Here is a 15,936-nt window from a genome sequence, read left to right on the forward strand (position 1 = left end):
TAATACAGTTTTTAAATCCCCCCTTTGGCATGACAGACGTACAAAGCATTTGATCAGGTTTCATTGCAGGGATCAGAATAAGGCTTGAGCACTTCCACCTACAGTCTGAACTATGATATGAGTCATGCATTCCCTTCCTCTGTCCATGTGCAGCTGTATTTTTATGTGTATGTATGAGGCATTTGTATTGTAGCTTATGTGAATATTTGTTTACATCCTGTCAGAATACAAATGCTTTGTTTGTGGTCCCACAGGAAACTATATTAAGGCCGAGGTAACAGTTTTGCAGAGCTGCCTAGTCATTTTTTTGTTTATTGCCTCCAATTAACCAAAACATTATTGATTGCTAAAAACTCCAGTTTGATACTACCCTGTAGAAATGTTGGAAAGCTTAGCTACTGTGTCAGCCAGAAAGGCTAAGTTTTGGTAATGCTGTTAGTGATTGTGGCCAACTGTCCTGGCAGTGAACAGTGTGCTGTTTCATTGGAGATGGGTGGAGGGCAGCTGTGTTTACTCCTTCCTATCATTGATGACGGAATGAAAACAAATTGTTCACAATGTCAAAGTTGGATTTCATATTGTTTTACTGAGGTTGTGAACTCTTCAAGTTTTGATACAGGCAACATTGTGTTCTTTGCAGCTCCCCAATTTAGACTGAGAATTTCCACACTCTGCTCAAATAAAGTAAACTGTGGTTGCAGCACTTGAGCATGAAGGCGCTGGACAAATGGCCCAGTATATCTGTATATGATGGATGAAAATCTGAAGCTGTGTAACTCTTAATGTTTTTACAATAATAATGTCAGTAGCTAATGTCCGTTTCATTCTTTGATTTTTTTTCAGGGAACCAACCTGACAGATATTTGCACAGAGTTGCTTCTTCATGGAAATCTCCTTAAAATCTCAGCAGGCAACATCCAGGAACGTGTTTTCTTCTTGTTCGACAACCTTTTGGTTTACTGTAAGAGGAAATCCAGGTGAGAAAGGTGACTTCCAGACGACTAAGCGGCAGCTAACCACAAGTCTAAGTAGAACAAGAGTAAAAAGAAAGCATTCAAAATATTTTTATTGACTGACAACTGGAAAGAAGCTAGACATGGAAAATTGGAGCAAATTTCCACATTCCTGTTCGTGTAGATGGGTTTTTAGTATGCAAGGAAAAACAAAAACAACTACATGTGTACGCTTCTCCATAGGCGTGTGTTTATGAGTGTCTGTGTGTTGCAGACACAGGTTCTTTTCTTGCTGTGGCACTGGCATCAACGGATGTTTTCCCTGCCGAGTATAACCACAGTGTCGTCCTATTTCCTAGGGTTTCTGGAAAGAAGTCCACCAAGAGGACCAAGTCTATCAACGGGCCCCTCTATGTGTTCAGAGGCCGAATCAACACTGAGGTGATGGAGGTGGAAAATGTGGAAGATGGAACAGGTTTGTGTTTGCCCAGCAGTGTTACCTTTGGAGAGTAAATATCTGCTTATTTCTGATGAAGTTGTCATGTTAACCAAGCCCTTAATTAGTTCACTTTGATATCCCAGGGAATATAGAAAATTAAATTTTGCAATAACAATAATAAATTCACTCATTTTTCTTTTTATGTCTTAGTTCATGAAACCGTGCCTTGTAGAAACTGTTGGTTGGATCTGAATCAGGTACTTGTTGACAGTTTGGGTGGAGCATCATACTTGCACCTACTTTCAAACAGGATGTAGCTCGCAAACCTCATGTACAAACTTTTGATGTCAGCTATTCAGTAATGGGTAAAGGTGTTGATACAAATCTGAGGTGCAAAAGCAAGCCCGAGCTAGGTGATAAACTTGACGAGCTCTCTATATTAAGCCAAAGAGAAACTCATCTGCAGGCTCGTCGTGATACGGTCGTCACTCAGTTCACGTTGCTTTTGTGGTTTGTTGCGAGGCACCGCACTGGGCTTGGTACGCGTTGTCAACCGGTGTAGAAACACTTCATCTTCCTCTCTCACACGTTTCCTCTTTTTTTTCTCTTCTGTGCTGGCAGAATATTTTGCAAGCTCACATGACCTTTTTTTCTGCATGTTGGCTGCTGGCTGTCACATTTAGGCTGCTGAAGGGGAAACCACAAAGAAAAACATGCCTTATACACATTTTCAGGGTGGCAAACTGAAAATACGAATGTATTTGAACTCCTAGAACACAGATTATCTGAAAACTAAGTGTAAAAGAGATAACATGTGCGAGTGGTGGAGTTTTCTGCTGATAGACTGGATGGAAACAAGTTCCTATTGCAAAAATAAGAAGTGATAACCCAGATTTCATAAACTGCACAAAATCCTCTACAATCTAAAGACACACAATTAAAAAGGCTTAATTTCTTGTAAACGGAATGGAAAGCCTTTTAAAAAAACTAAATGTCCTCACCTTTACTGACTTATACATCTCCCTGTCTTGATAAATGCCCCACCAGATCTCAGCATGTACTTAATAAGTACATAAGATTTTACTTGTATCCATCCCAGCGGCTAAAAAGAGGCTCAACACAGTCGTATGTGTATCCCTGATCTCCCAGATCAGCAGGAGCTGCTCCCTGTGGGGCCCAAAGTATCAGATCTATTTATATGACCTTTGAGTGTGAGACTAATGCACCCCATTACCAGTGGCCATTCATTATTCAGTAGCTGCTCACCTGCAGCTAAATGGATGATAAAATTAGAAATGAGTACGAGAAGAGAATGTGTTGAGTCAGTGGGAAGATGGTCTCTTACTCATGATGCTCTCATGGTTCATCATGTTTATCTTTTTTAATTGGCTTGTAAATCATAGCTCAAGTAGTAAATCCTCTTTAGAGGTATAATGATGTTAACTTATGCAACATCTTTGTAATTTGATTATACTCATTACTTCCTTTACTTACCACTGAGGTCAGTGTTAACATGGTGTGTTTGTGTCTGTGGTTTTTTTTTCTCCAAATGAAAAAGCCTAAAGGGAACACAAGAACAAAAGAAGAAAGAAAAACAAGCGTGACAAAAAAAAGTGAACCAGAAAGATAATTTTCTGGAGTTGATTTTATTTTAATTAGATGATTTGTTTACATTCTTAAACCCTAAAGGCCATTCCAATGTAGGTCAGATATATTCAAATATTGGCTGAACCTGTTCTGTAACAAACTCTTTAATGTTATTCATGATGAACCCTCTCCCATTTTAGAAATTAATTATTAGATTTTTTTTCCCGCCCACAGCTGACTATCACAGCAACAACTACACAGTGACTAACGGCTGGAAGATCCACAACACGGCTAAAAACAAGTGGTTCGTCTGCATGGCCAAAAATGCAGAGGACAAGCAGAAGTGGCTGGACGCCATCTTAAGGGAACGGGAGCAGAGAGAGAGTGAGTAACACTTTTTGATGGCAAATTTAATATCCTTCGATTTTATGGGACAGACAGCACAAAACCGGAAATACTCTGTTTTTATACCAGAGTCCCCCTCATGGAAAATGCAGTTGTTTTTGTAATCTTGCTTTAAAAAGACACAGCACCACCAACCATGATTTGCAAGGGAACCTACAGGTGTGAGTAATTATTTATTCATATCAGAGTTAGAGTGTCATAAAATTGTAAAAAAAAAGAAAAGAAAAAGAAAACAAAATTATAGAAAGACCTGTCTGTACAAGACAATGCAGTTCAATAACACCCCAAACTATGTCCTCCAAAACAGACTTAGACTTAGACTTAGACTTCGCTTTATTGATCCCGTTGGGATGACTCCCTCAGGGAAATTGAATTGAAACAATCATCAACTTGAATGTCTAAAACAGTTTAAACAAGGAATTCCTGCAGGACTGTTGTAAAAATGTCTTTTTCATGTTTTAGCTAGCTGTACCTCATAAATTGGCAACTGGGTGTAGTAGAAGTGCCATCAGCTTCTCTCCACCCTCTGCTTTCTACTCTATTTGCTTTCTTGATCTTGAAGATCATCATTCTTTATATATATATGTATATATATATATATATGTGTATATGTATATAAGCCGCGCATCTGCATGACTACATCTACAAATCAGTCTTTCATTCCTGATTTGTAGATGTAGTCATGCAGATGTGAGGCTTTTTCTGCTGTTGCACCCATTGTATGTTGCCCTACATGTCATTGTCACCTTAGATTCACAAACTATCAAGGCCCCCTCAGCTGGCGCACAGTAATGACTTTGGATGTGCTTGTGACCTGGATACAGTGTTTGTGTCCTATGGTTATGTCCCACCTTGAACAAGCTGTCTGCTTTTGTTTTGTAAATAGAGGCTTAGGTGACATGACGTCTGTAGTTGACCTGTGCACCATGCAGAGGCTGCTACAGCAACCTGTTCTTCACGTTCAGACAATCAATGCAGCAGATGTATCTGACTAATCAAAGCCCTTGCTGGCAAGTGACTGATGAATCAAATGCCTCATTTACAAACAACAGCTGTGCTAAAAACAGCATCTTGGTCAAACGATTAAAATAGAAAAGCATTCCCTTGTTAAGCAAAGTGAAGCTCAATTACGTCATACACATCTCTAATTAATCTGGATCTATTTTTACCACAAGAGAGCGAACAGACTTAAAGAGTGAGTTAAGAAAAGAGAATTGTATTATTTTAGCAGTTTTTGCAGTAATTTAACACATTTAAGATGTGGTACTAGCTTAGAATAAATGTGTAGAATTAGTCTCACCCAAAGAAATCCACAAAGGGATGCACTTCATTCACTGATCTTAAATAAGCCTTACACAGCCCCATCCCACTGATTTGAGATTAGTAATGTAAGCTGATATTAACTTGTTTTCCCTTCATCGTGCAACTTCCCTCTTTTGCCATTAAAAGTGTTCCCACCTGTTCAGTCCTGGCCATCTGTCTTTGTTATGTTGTGTGCATTAGACAGTGTGAAAGGCATTAACCAGATTTTGGGCGGTACACAACAGGTCACCTGATAGCATTGATGGCTTTTTTGAACATGAATTGGCTAAAAACGACAGAATGCTTAAAGGTTTGGCTGCACGTTAGCCAAGCATAACTGTCAATATAAACATTTGCCTTTTTGTAAATAAGCCAGTCTAGTTTTATGCTAAATAAGCATCCACAGCAGAGTTTGACGTCACCAGCATCGGATCCTGTGATGAAAGAGGTTCAGAGTACAAACAAGTACGAAGGAGTGTGCTGCAGCTCGTGGTGTTACGTTTCAACCCGGCGGAAATCGACCTGAGGCTAACAGATGCCAGATCAGTCACAGTGCCCAATTTCCCCACACTCTCCCTTTCTATCACCCACTCTACAGTATACTCTGCTCTCAGGGTGCTTACCTTTCTCTCAACCTCTTTACTACAGTCTAGACAGCTACATGATAAAGTTTAACTGCAATAAATCCTGGCAAAGATTTTTTTCCCTTTTTTCCCTTCATGCATCAATTCTTTTCCAGACACGCCCTGTTTAATGTGACATTTTCCATGTATCGCTGCGGCCCTTCCATGTGTTACCCGTGAACCCACTCTAAAGACTTTCCTTGTTCAGCAACTGCCAGCTGGAGGTGTTTTGTCTTATCACTGTTTTCATGGAAGTTTAGGGAAAATGCGTGGGTCAGATAATGCGATAGGGTATTAGCTCAGGAGGAAGACAAGGAGCAGTACAAGACGAACTCTGACAGCTGGACCAGAAGCTGAGGGGGGCCTCTGCTCCTCACAGGCCCCCGTCTGTTGTTCAATGACACTCATTGTTTAAGTCGACTCCAGCTGCTGTCAAATGTAATATAACCCCACCTCCATCACAGGCTGCCAGTGCAGAACCCCAAAGACTCAATGGGAAAACTGGATTCAAGAGTTAGCTGTGAAACCTCAGACATTGTTTGTCTCATCCCTTTCACAACTTTTTAGTGGGCAGACTTCAACCCAGACATTTAACTTTCTACCTTCAAATGCTTCTTGTTGCATAATGCAGCATAATAGATATTTGTTTTCAACTGTATTGCACTTTCCACTGGACAGTTTTTGCATTCTTTATGGCTGAACCAAGTGGATGAGCAAACGTAATGGACGTAAAACACGTGAATCATGTTTACATTCTGAAGTTTTGGTGAGGGTGGCTAAAAGTGACTAAAGACTCAAGATTCTATACTTTATTTTCATATCAACGTAATTGAATGGAATTTGTCTCAGTGAGCTCACCCAAACACAGACAAGGGAACCACTCACTCATAAAACGTGTGTGAACAGATAAGTTTAAATCTGATGAGTAAAATAAATACATAAAAAAACTAAAACGGTTTGAGCAGGAACGTAAATTAAAATGTAAGCCATAAAAAAACACACACACTAGCATCCATAGAGGGGATTAGCTGCAACATGAATGAGCCACTAGATAAACTGCATCAAGTGCATAATAAAGCAAAAATATTTGCTACCTGCCCAATATTTCACCCCTGGAGGCTACCGAGTAGCCTCCAGGGGTGAATTAAGAGTGTTAAGGAGGCAGGCAGCTTCTGGATATGAGCTTTTCTGAAATCTGGTCTGAATACTTTTCAGTCTTTTGTGAGCGTTGAGAAAATAAATAAGGCTGTTAGCTGGGTGGGAGGAGTCCTTTAAAACATTAAGGCCTTTTTTTGTAATCTAGCTTTAAAGAGTTTTACTTGAGGTGCAGGATCACACCCAGTGATTGTTGATGCAGTGTGCGCCACCTTATTCAATCGTTTCTTGTCCTCTAAAGATAATGAAGATAATGGAATTGAATTCATATGTTTTTTTTAATAATGGATCATTACCGATGTCATGTGATCATTACTTTGTTTTAAAAGTAGGTAGTAGTCACACAGTTAGAAAGAATAAATCATGTCTAGAAATCAAAATGTTTGATTCATCAAGATGCATAGATAATTGTTTCATTATAACACCATAGCCCCCTGAATCCAATCAAATCATCTGGTGCCTAGAGATTTCTGCCCCTAGAAAGTAAAGAAAATGAGAAAATTTTAAGGACCCCAGCACTTGAAGTCTAACTACAACTAAGTCTAACAACTACTGACAAAGGCCAGCTGATCAAATGCCTTCCGTTGCCCTCTGTTCAAGCTTGCGGATGAAGTCAATGAAAAGGCTACAGCCAAATGCCAACAGACCACCAGCGTGCACATACATTCTGTGGCTGCATGAGAGGAAATGCGTAGTCAGCTGTTTGTATTTGTAGTCCAAAAACGTCACAGGAAGAACAATAAAGTCACCTATCTTCTTTAAGGCAAAACGATTAGAAGTGGCAAGAAATGGGTGAATTCACTGTTCAGCCAGTCAGGAATGCTCACAGGCACAATGGTAAATGACTGCCAACTGTCAACTTGTGTGTCAGAGCCCTCGGAGAATGCAAAGTGGCTGATAAATGATGAAGAAGCCAAGTCAGTTCTTTTGGTGTCACAAATATATCAATAAATCAGAATACTTTATAGTGGAGTTCAGCAGCCTCTCTGTAGAGTTAAGCAGCTTAGGGAGTCGCAGTGCAGCAGACTCAAGATGCCCCAAGTCGGTATCACACTGCGGTTCAGAAGTTCATCAAACCCCACAATGATGTTAAGTAGCTCAAGCAGTGTACTCCCTGAAGAGGTTTCACTGTGGCAGCAGGCCTTACAATGGGCCCTCACATGTTCTGCTTTACAAAAGAGGAATAATAGTTCACAAACCAACACAGAAACAAGATCAGATCACACTGCCCTCCTGAACTTGACTAAAAAACTACTTGTCTCGGCGAGATTAACATCTGGGTTGGTTTCAGAAGGTTGTGGCAGACCCGAGCCGCCATGCTCAGCTCCTGGCTTCAGTCCATCTGCACAATACCAGAACACAAAAGGGCCGACCAGGCAAAGGCCTGTTTGTCTCCTCTAACAGCACCATGACAGCATTCGCCTTTGAAGTTTGATACGTGTAAATAGCCATGGAAAGCAAGTTGAAATGTACCCGTCGTTAATCTGCTGTATTTTGGCTTTGCAATACAGTTGCTGTGTTGGACTTATGTTTTGTTTGGTCATTTATTTCCATTCTCATATCCTTTGTTGTCAACTCTGTTAAAAACACATCTACTTGGATCTGACTTGTGTTTTTCTTTTGTTTTGTAGGTCTCAAACTGGGAATGGAGCGGGATGCCTATGTGATGATTGCAGAGAAGGGGGAGAAGCTCTACCACATGATGATGACCAAGAGTCGGCACCTGATCAAGGATAGACGCAGGAAGCTTAGCATTGTACCCAAGTGCTTCATGGGAAAGTGAGTTTTTTTGCTTCCTCAGTGCCTGGCTTCTCTAGGTTCCAAGAATGTGACTGCATTGCTGTGCTGTTCACAAGGGGATCCTTACAAATTGCTGTTACATAAGATCAGCAGGTTTTCAAAAGAGCTGGGATCCAGTCTCCCCAAGTCCTGGCAAAATGCCCAAACTGTTTTATCCCTACATGCTCTTCTCGGTAATGAGCCCCCCTCATAGTCTCCTCTCACGGGTCACAGAAAGGCCCAAGTTGCTCCCCACACACTCATATCATCGAGCACACACTCACACACCAAGACTTTCATTAGCAGAGGACCTTCAACTGAGGCTCCGCAACAAGCCACCCCTCCTTCTGTCCCCTTGATGTTTCAATGCAATGAATAGACAATGAGAGACTGGTTAAGTTTCCCCCAGTCGGTCTACATACACACCAGCACTCATGAGATCCAGCAATTAAATTCTATTCGGCACAATCTTAGAGAGACAAAAAATAAAACAAGGCAAGACGAGGATGGTGACTGATGATTGGTCGTGTATAAGAGAAACCAGGGAGCAACCATTAATATCTGCAACACTGCCAACAGGGCCTCTTAGTGTATTACAAATCATTAAATGCGTCCCCCATCTGAGATATTTTTTTTCTGAGGTAAATGTAGTGGACGATAACACTGCATTCAACCGCTGCCAAGGAGGGAATTTAATGACTTGCTCAAAAATGTAATGGTGTTTCTGGGAGACGTGTTCCATCTTGGTGGCGTCATATGAAGTCCTTGTCTGGGTGTTTTCCTCTCAATGTCCGATGTACCTCACAAGGCGGTCTGGATCCTTCCAGGAATTACATCCTACTAGACCGTATGTGTAAGCATTCAGCACTCCTCTTCCCTGTCTGTGCTTACTGTATTAAGAACAGTGCATTAATAATAACCTCATGGGAGGGTCATGTTTTCTCTTGTAGGTCAGAGTTCAGAGTCAGTGCCAGAACAGTAGCTGTCAGGCCTGTTCAATTTCCAGTGTTTGCCAACATGGAGTTTTTTTTTCTCTGACAATCCTTTCTCAACCACATACTCCCTCCATTGACTCATCCATGTGGTCTAAGTCTAGATTGTCTGCCTCTTTCCCTCACTCTCTGTTCACTTTCTCCCACTTTCCTCGCTTTATCACTCAGTCATTTCCTGCCCATGAGTGCAACCTGCATTAGCTCAGCATTTGTCTTTCTGATGAAATTAGCAGCAGATGTAGTTTAAGTGCTTATTGCATTAAACAGAGAGGCTGACTGCCGGTTGATAGCACCGTGTTGTCTTGATAGCATAATTCCATTACCTGTCTGCTATCTACTTTGCAAAATGGACATTTTACATTTTCTTATTGCTACTTTTTTGGTTGAGTTAGTGCGTGCCTAGCATCACTTGTGGGGATTTAAAGTGGTGAAATATCCTTTCCAAATGTTCTTTCGTTAAAAAGAAGAAGAGATGGAATTAGATCTCAACTCAAGTCAAATCTTCATGCCCCATTTCTGAGTAAACTTCTGTTCCTTCAGCTTTCGGTTTTCAATGTATTTTTATTTACCCTATGAGGGAAAATACATTAGCTGTGTCCCAATTCCATACTGCAGTGTAAATGTTACAATATAAAGTACACTATAAAAAGTCAGGATACATATGATGTTGCTGATGCACGCTGTTGTCCCACAATGATAGGCACAAAGAAAATAGAGTGGGAAACAAACTAATTAAGATAAATGGCAAATGGTGGTAAGATGGCTCCAGGAAGATCTTAGAAAAAGGGGTTTGAAAAAACATTTTGTTTTCTTTTTGTGAATTTTAATTGGTGCTGACATTCTAAAGTTGCAGTTTGATTGATGATTGATACAATGACAAGCACATTGTGTAATATTCTGTCAGTATAAAGCAGTAAATGAATGTTGATTTCTTTTATACTTACTGCAAAAACAGAATCTATCAAGATTAGTATATACTGTCCTCTTTATACAACAAGTATGTAGTGTGTAATTGGGACACAGCAGTTGTTTATCCAAGCCTAGCAAATTCAGTGCTCTCTTGAAAAGAGTTTTTTCTCTCTGTTTCGAACTAAAATGTCATCAATAATGCTTTTACAAAGACACACAGTTCTCTCTTCTTTGCTCTCTCTCTCTCTCTCTCCCTCACTCACACACACACACACACCATTGCTGCACATCGTATTAATTTCAGTTCTGTGTCCAAAATTAACCTGACTCTTACATAACACACACACACACACACACGCACCCAATATCCCCTCTCATTCACTGTCCCCTGTCAATGTCAATTAACAGCCACAAGCTTGGACATGAACATACAGGAAGATAATGAACACACACACGCACCAGTAATGTTGGCATGAAAACACATTTTCTTCGAGACTCAGGAAAAAAAGGAAAAGCCTTTTGGGACTGACCTCGCTAAACAGAACACACACACACACACACACACACACACACACACACACACACACAGGCCATACAGATTATAACTTGCACCTGGCAGGACAAAAAAAACTGATAAATTATGATAAAATATTCCTTTTGTGCTTCAGACAAACAAAAAGGACTAGTGGCAGGCGGCTCAAATGGCTCAAGGTGTCCACACTTCTGCATGATCACACAGAAATCATATGCTTGTGGGTTGACTTCATATACGGTACATACACACACACCCGCACACCTTGTATGCTTCACATTTACGCTTTCTAAGTGATCACACGAAGAATCGTACATCCTTTGCATGACTGCCTGAAAGTCCACACATAAATACACATTTTTCACACATGCTTCAAAAAGATTCCGGTGCTGGAATGTTCAATCAAGGAATTCTCTCACGCGCACGCACACACACACACACACACACACACACACACACACACACACACACACACACACACACACACACACACTTTTTCCAATTCACTGTTCATCATTATCTGGGGAAGTGATTTCACTGAGCAGCATGAAAGACGAAGAAGGCGAGAATGTAATTTTCTCCTTCAAACATTAGTTCAGCACACACTGGGCGTGACAAGAAGGAAGCACAGCTGAAGTGCTTAAATTTAGAGGGTTAATGCATGTACAGGATCAAAGCCTCAGATATATTTGTCGCAGAAAAGAAAAGGATAAACTTTTCTTTGAATGTGTAGCGTAAATGCACTGTCTGGGCCTGTGGTTTAAGTCGTTCATTGAAACCACTGTAACCATTTTAAATGTCATACTGACAGACTTAATAGCTCAAAGAGCCTAAGAGCCTTGCACAGTGTCAACATGTTGTATTGCGCAAGGCTCTCAGTGATGAACTTGAAGGGAAGCTCAGCTTCAGGATGGATCAGTAAGCAATTGGTTCCGCAGTGTCTTTGTCGCTGGTAGTGCTGCTGCCTTTGCTAAAGCAGCAACCTGAACTTCACATTATTTTATTCCCTCATCGGTGGACTTGTGCATGTTCATAGCACATAATGTAGACTCTGACAACAAACTGTAAATCCATAAAAAACAGTGCAGTTCTACTGAGGATTTGATTAACCAAAATACAAAGATGCAGTTGTCAGCTGAAGACTGAGCTGTCCTGAAGTCCCCTGCTGGAGTCAATAATATCACAATGTTGCTCCTATACAAAGGTGTTACAGATAAGGTTATATATGTACCACTGCCAAGACTAATGTTATAAAATGGTGTCAAAAATCATTTCTTCACATTAACTCTTTTATTTTTAATTAGATGTTAATCTTGATGCTGATCCCACAGAACAAGGAAAGAATTGTAGATGAAGGTTCTCAGTCATCCAGGTCATGGTAATTGTGCTACATCGTAGGCAACTGGAATTGTTTCAGTTTCTTGATGATGTGGGATGAAGGGAAGAATTGCATGTTTTATGAGTTGGTGTAATGTTGAGTATTAAGCTTGAGCCATGAGCATGAGAGGCTTCATGAAAGAATATGAAAGATTCTTTCAAACATACCAACTGTATCAACACACCCACACTGTGTCTGCCAGGTGATTTCTGTGAACTTCCATGAAAAATAGCACAGCAAGGAGCCCCATGTCAGCATGGCTGGTGACAATTTCAAAAACCGTGAACAAATTTAAGTTTTAAGAAACCAGGCCTCATCATATGCTTTTTTTTGTCTTGTGTTCCCAGTGAGTTTGTGTCATGGCTGATAGAGAGCGGAGAGATCAGTAAGCCTGACGAAGGAGTGAACCTGGGACAAGCCTTGTTGGAAAATGGCATCATACACCATGGTGAGACAAATCAAAGTCCTTTATTTTTCTCTCTCATTTACTTATTCTCACTCTGGTTTTCTCAGCTTGTTAAACCTCCATTGTCTACTATTCATTTATCCTTTTCCCCTTGTCATGTTTTTTATTTTGTTTTCAAAAAACATCAAAGTCATCTCTTTTTTTTTGCTTGTTTTACTGCCTCTCTTTTTCTCTGATTCACATTTTCCTTCAATAATTGTTTGACTCATTCATGTTGTGAATATATCCTCTACGTCCCATTGCAGCTCACGTTTTAGGGTAGAAAATATTCTGGTCCAAAGACGTTGTCTGGTGATAACAAATTCTGGAAATGTGCCTCGCATTATTTCCTCTCCCATGATTTTGTCTCCAGTGTGACATTCACAGATCCACTAAACTGAATTATGCATTGAGAAATGACACACACACAAATACACAAACAGCTATAAAAAATGAATTAATGCAGTTGTCTAGAGTATTGTGGAAGAGGTATTTGTACAAAGTACTGTAAGTACAAACCAATATCATGATTTATACACACCAACCTGTCAGGGAAATTTGCTGAGAATCAATGTTCAGATTCCTCAGTACCTGTGGAAAATCCCTTGAAATCCTCCCGCACAGTAGCTAACAACCACAGAGAGATACAATGATGACATGCAGGGCTCTGTGGGACTCCAGTTAGGCTTTGTGGGCAAACCGGAGAGGATTGAGGCCTGCAGGCAAAGCGTAGGTGTCACCAGTTAGTGAAAAGAAATCAGACAAAAAGAGGTTATGTGACAGAGTGGCAAATTGAAGCTGTTCATGCACCGTTCCTGAGTCATGCATTTGTTTTGGAAGAGACACATAAAAACAGAGACAGTCAACCGCATTCATTTTATAGTACGTAATGCAAACTTTGTCCAATCAACTGTACATGTTTGAACTACTCAAACACGCTAGTTCAAACTTGAATGTTTACAATTTTGACATCTTCTTTGCTCCCGTAATAATTCAGCTATCATTTCATGTGCTTTAAATTCCACAGTTGATACTTTACAATCGCTGATTGTGTGGTGCCTTTGGTTTTATGAGGGGCATTTTCAGTCTAGACTGAGAAAAGCAGCAGCTTGTTTGGGCCCATGCCAGCTTGTTGTGGTGGAACCAAACTGCCTCCATTTGTCAGATTTCACTGTTAGCTTCTCCAAACAGACATCTGTTTGTGTGTATGTATAGTCATTTTTCTGTGTTGGATTATATAAATGATAAATAAGAACATGTTTTGGGGTTGTTTATTAATGCGAGCTGGGAGATTTTATGGGAATTGGCAGCTGTCTGCTATGTTAAATTTTTGAGTCTCAGACATGAATTTACAACTGCAGTGTTTCCCCTAAACTTTTGCTTCTTGCCTCTCTTGTCTGTACTTAGCCCAATACCGACAGCAAATTACATGTGGAAAAAAGTTAGCAACAGAATACATTTAAGACCTTATGCTGCGCTGTTCTCTAAACATTGTGAAACTTGCTTGTTTGAAAAGGCCCTGACAAAATAGTAGCAGCTGAGCTTTGTCTCAACCCACAAAGTTTCTTCAGAGGTCGACTCAGTACAAGAATGCCTCCATTCTTAGAACAAATATGGAGTAATGTATAATGTATCTGCATGTGTATAACTGTAACTGACTGAATAACATGCTTTTCTCAACTAACGCATCCTTGGCTTGTCAGAGCTGGCAAGATGAGAACAATATTACTGCCAACATCTGGCTATAGCTGTTGACGTCTGAGACATCAGTGACAAAGTAAATTTCATTTTCTTCTCGTGATATTTCAGTGTCAGACAAGCATCAGTTCAAGAACGAGCAGGTGTTGTACCGATTCCGCTACGACGATGGCACCTACAAGGCCCGCAGTGAGATGGAGGACATCATGTCGAAGGTAACGATGACTCTGCTTCTTGATATGCTCGTCTGTGTTGGATAAGAAATGTAAAACAAAAGATGGAGGAAATGAGATGGCACTTCTTCCAGGGACAGTAGTTGTTCATCTGCGCCGTAAATAAGAGTCAAATTTACAACAAATTAGAAAGAAAATATGCTGAGTTAATGGCATCTGCACAATGTGTTTGAAAATTGCATCTATGCCTCTCATATTGAGTCATACAATTCATTTTACAAATTAGATCATAGAATAATAAAAAAAATAACACCTGATGACCAAGGAGTGTCAGCAACACATCAAAAATTCACTCTACGTGTTGTTGATTGAACAAACTTTGTATGAGAATTTTAAAGTACCTCAAAAATTACATCGAACAGTTGAATATAATCTGTGTAGGTACTAATCCCTTCCATAGAAAACTCAGCCAGAAACCTAATTTCGAACAAACAGGCCATAAAGGTTGGTTATGTCTGCCTACAACTGTTCAAATGATGGTTTTGAAATCGCTCTCCTAAAACGATAGCCTCGGGGTAACTCTTTCTACAACAATCAACAGTTAAATCTCTCATCCTGAAGCCATGCTTGTACATGTTTACCCAAGGTGTGTATGTTCTGTGACTCAGCGGCTCCATTTTTCTTCTAGGGCGTCAGGCTGTACTGCCGCCTTCACAGCCTCCACACGCCTGTCATCAAGTAAGTACCTGCCCTTCTCTCCTCTCCTCTCCCCTCCCCTCCCCTCCTCCTCCTCCTCCTCCTCCTCCTCCTCCTCCTCTCCCTGATATGCTAATGTTCCCTGCTTTCCAGGTGCATGAATGCATATTCATGGAGGGCTCACATTCGGCCCACATCACCCTTTTTGTAATGACTGAACTAACAGTAGTACTGCCAGGAATGACAGCCCTCAAACCTCTTTCCTCTCCAACTTGGCTTCCCAGCCAGGCTTGAGCTGCTGTAGGTTAATGTGTTCATGATTCGGTTCAGGGTGAGGATGCCAGGTCTTCATGACTGGAGGTTTACATGAGGTAGCTCTTAATGGATTAAGGAGAGTCACATAATATAAGCATTTGTCTTTTAGTCCGTGGGCTAGCTGTATGTATGTTAGTACATTTTTACATTCACATAAGGTAAGTGCGAGTCCAAATGATGACTGCAAATGTTTTTAACCTCATCGATCAATTTTAATTTCTCCTTTATGCTCTCACCCTCTTTCGCACACATACACACAGGCACACTTTCTCACTCTCTTGCTTACATATACAGTAAACATACGCGGATATATAAACATTACAGTATACATTATATACACACACACACCATTGCCTGACTTCTTATATGTCAAAAATGCAGTGCTCCAATAGTTGTTTGTTTAATCTAGAGTCTTATTGTAATAATAATTCTTGACAAAAACTAAGGCTTAAATTAAGGTTAAGATAACATTTAATTGTAATCCTGAAACTGAAATTAGTCCTGTGAAATGGAAGAATGATCTCACTTTACAGAAATGTTTTTTCCACCTGAAAC

At 40.3% G+C, this 15,936-nt stretch overlaps 1 protein-coding gene across 1 annotated transcript in view; it reads left to right on the forward strand.

Moving 5' to 3' along the window:
• The window catches only part of prex1 (phosphatidylinositol-3,4,5-trisphosphate-dependent Rac exchange factor 1), an 83,762-nt gene that overhangs the window by 33,876 nt on the left and 33,950 nt on the right, over nt 1–15,936 (forward strand). The window contains exons 7-13 of the mRNA XM_073469395.1: nt 844–977; nt 1,313–1,428; nt 3,214–3,363; nt 8,096–8,243; nt 12,402–12,502; nt 14,309–14,412; nt 15,059–15,108. Of these exons, the coding sequence (XP_073325496.1) occupies nt 844–977; nt 1,313–1,428; nt 3,214–3,363; nt 8,096–8,243; nt 12,402–12,502; nt 14,309–14,412; nt 15,059–15,108 (803 nt within the window). The remainder of the gene's footprint in view (nt 1–843; nt 978–1,312; nt 1,429–3,213; nt 3,364–8,095; nt 8,244–12,401; nt 12,503–14,308; nt 14,413–15,058; nt 15,109–15,936) is intronic.

Source organism: Pagrus major, chromosome 7 (assembly GCF_040436345.1).
Source record: "Pagrus major chromosome 7, Pma_NU_1.0".
NCBI classification, from domain to species: Eukaryota; Metazoa; Chordata; class Actinopteri; order Spariformes; family Sparidae; genus Pagrus; species Pagrus major.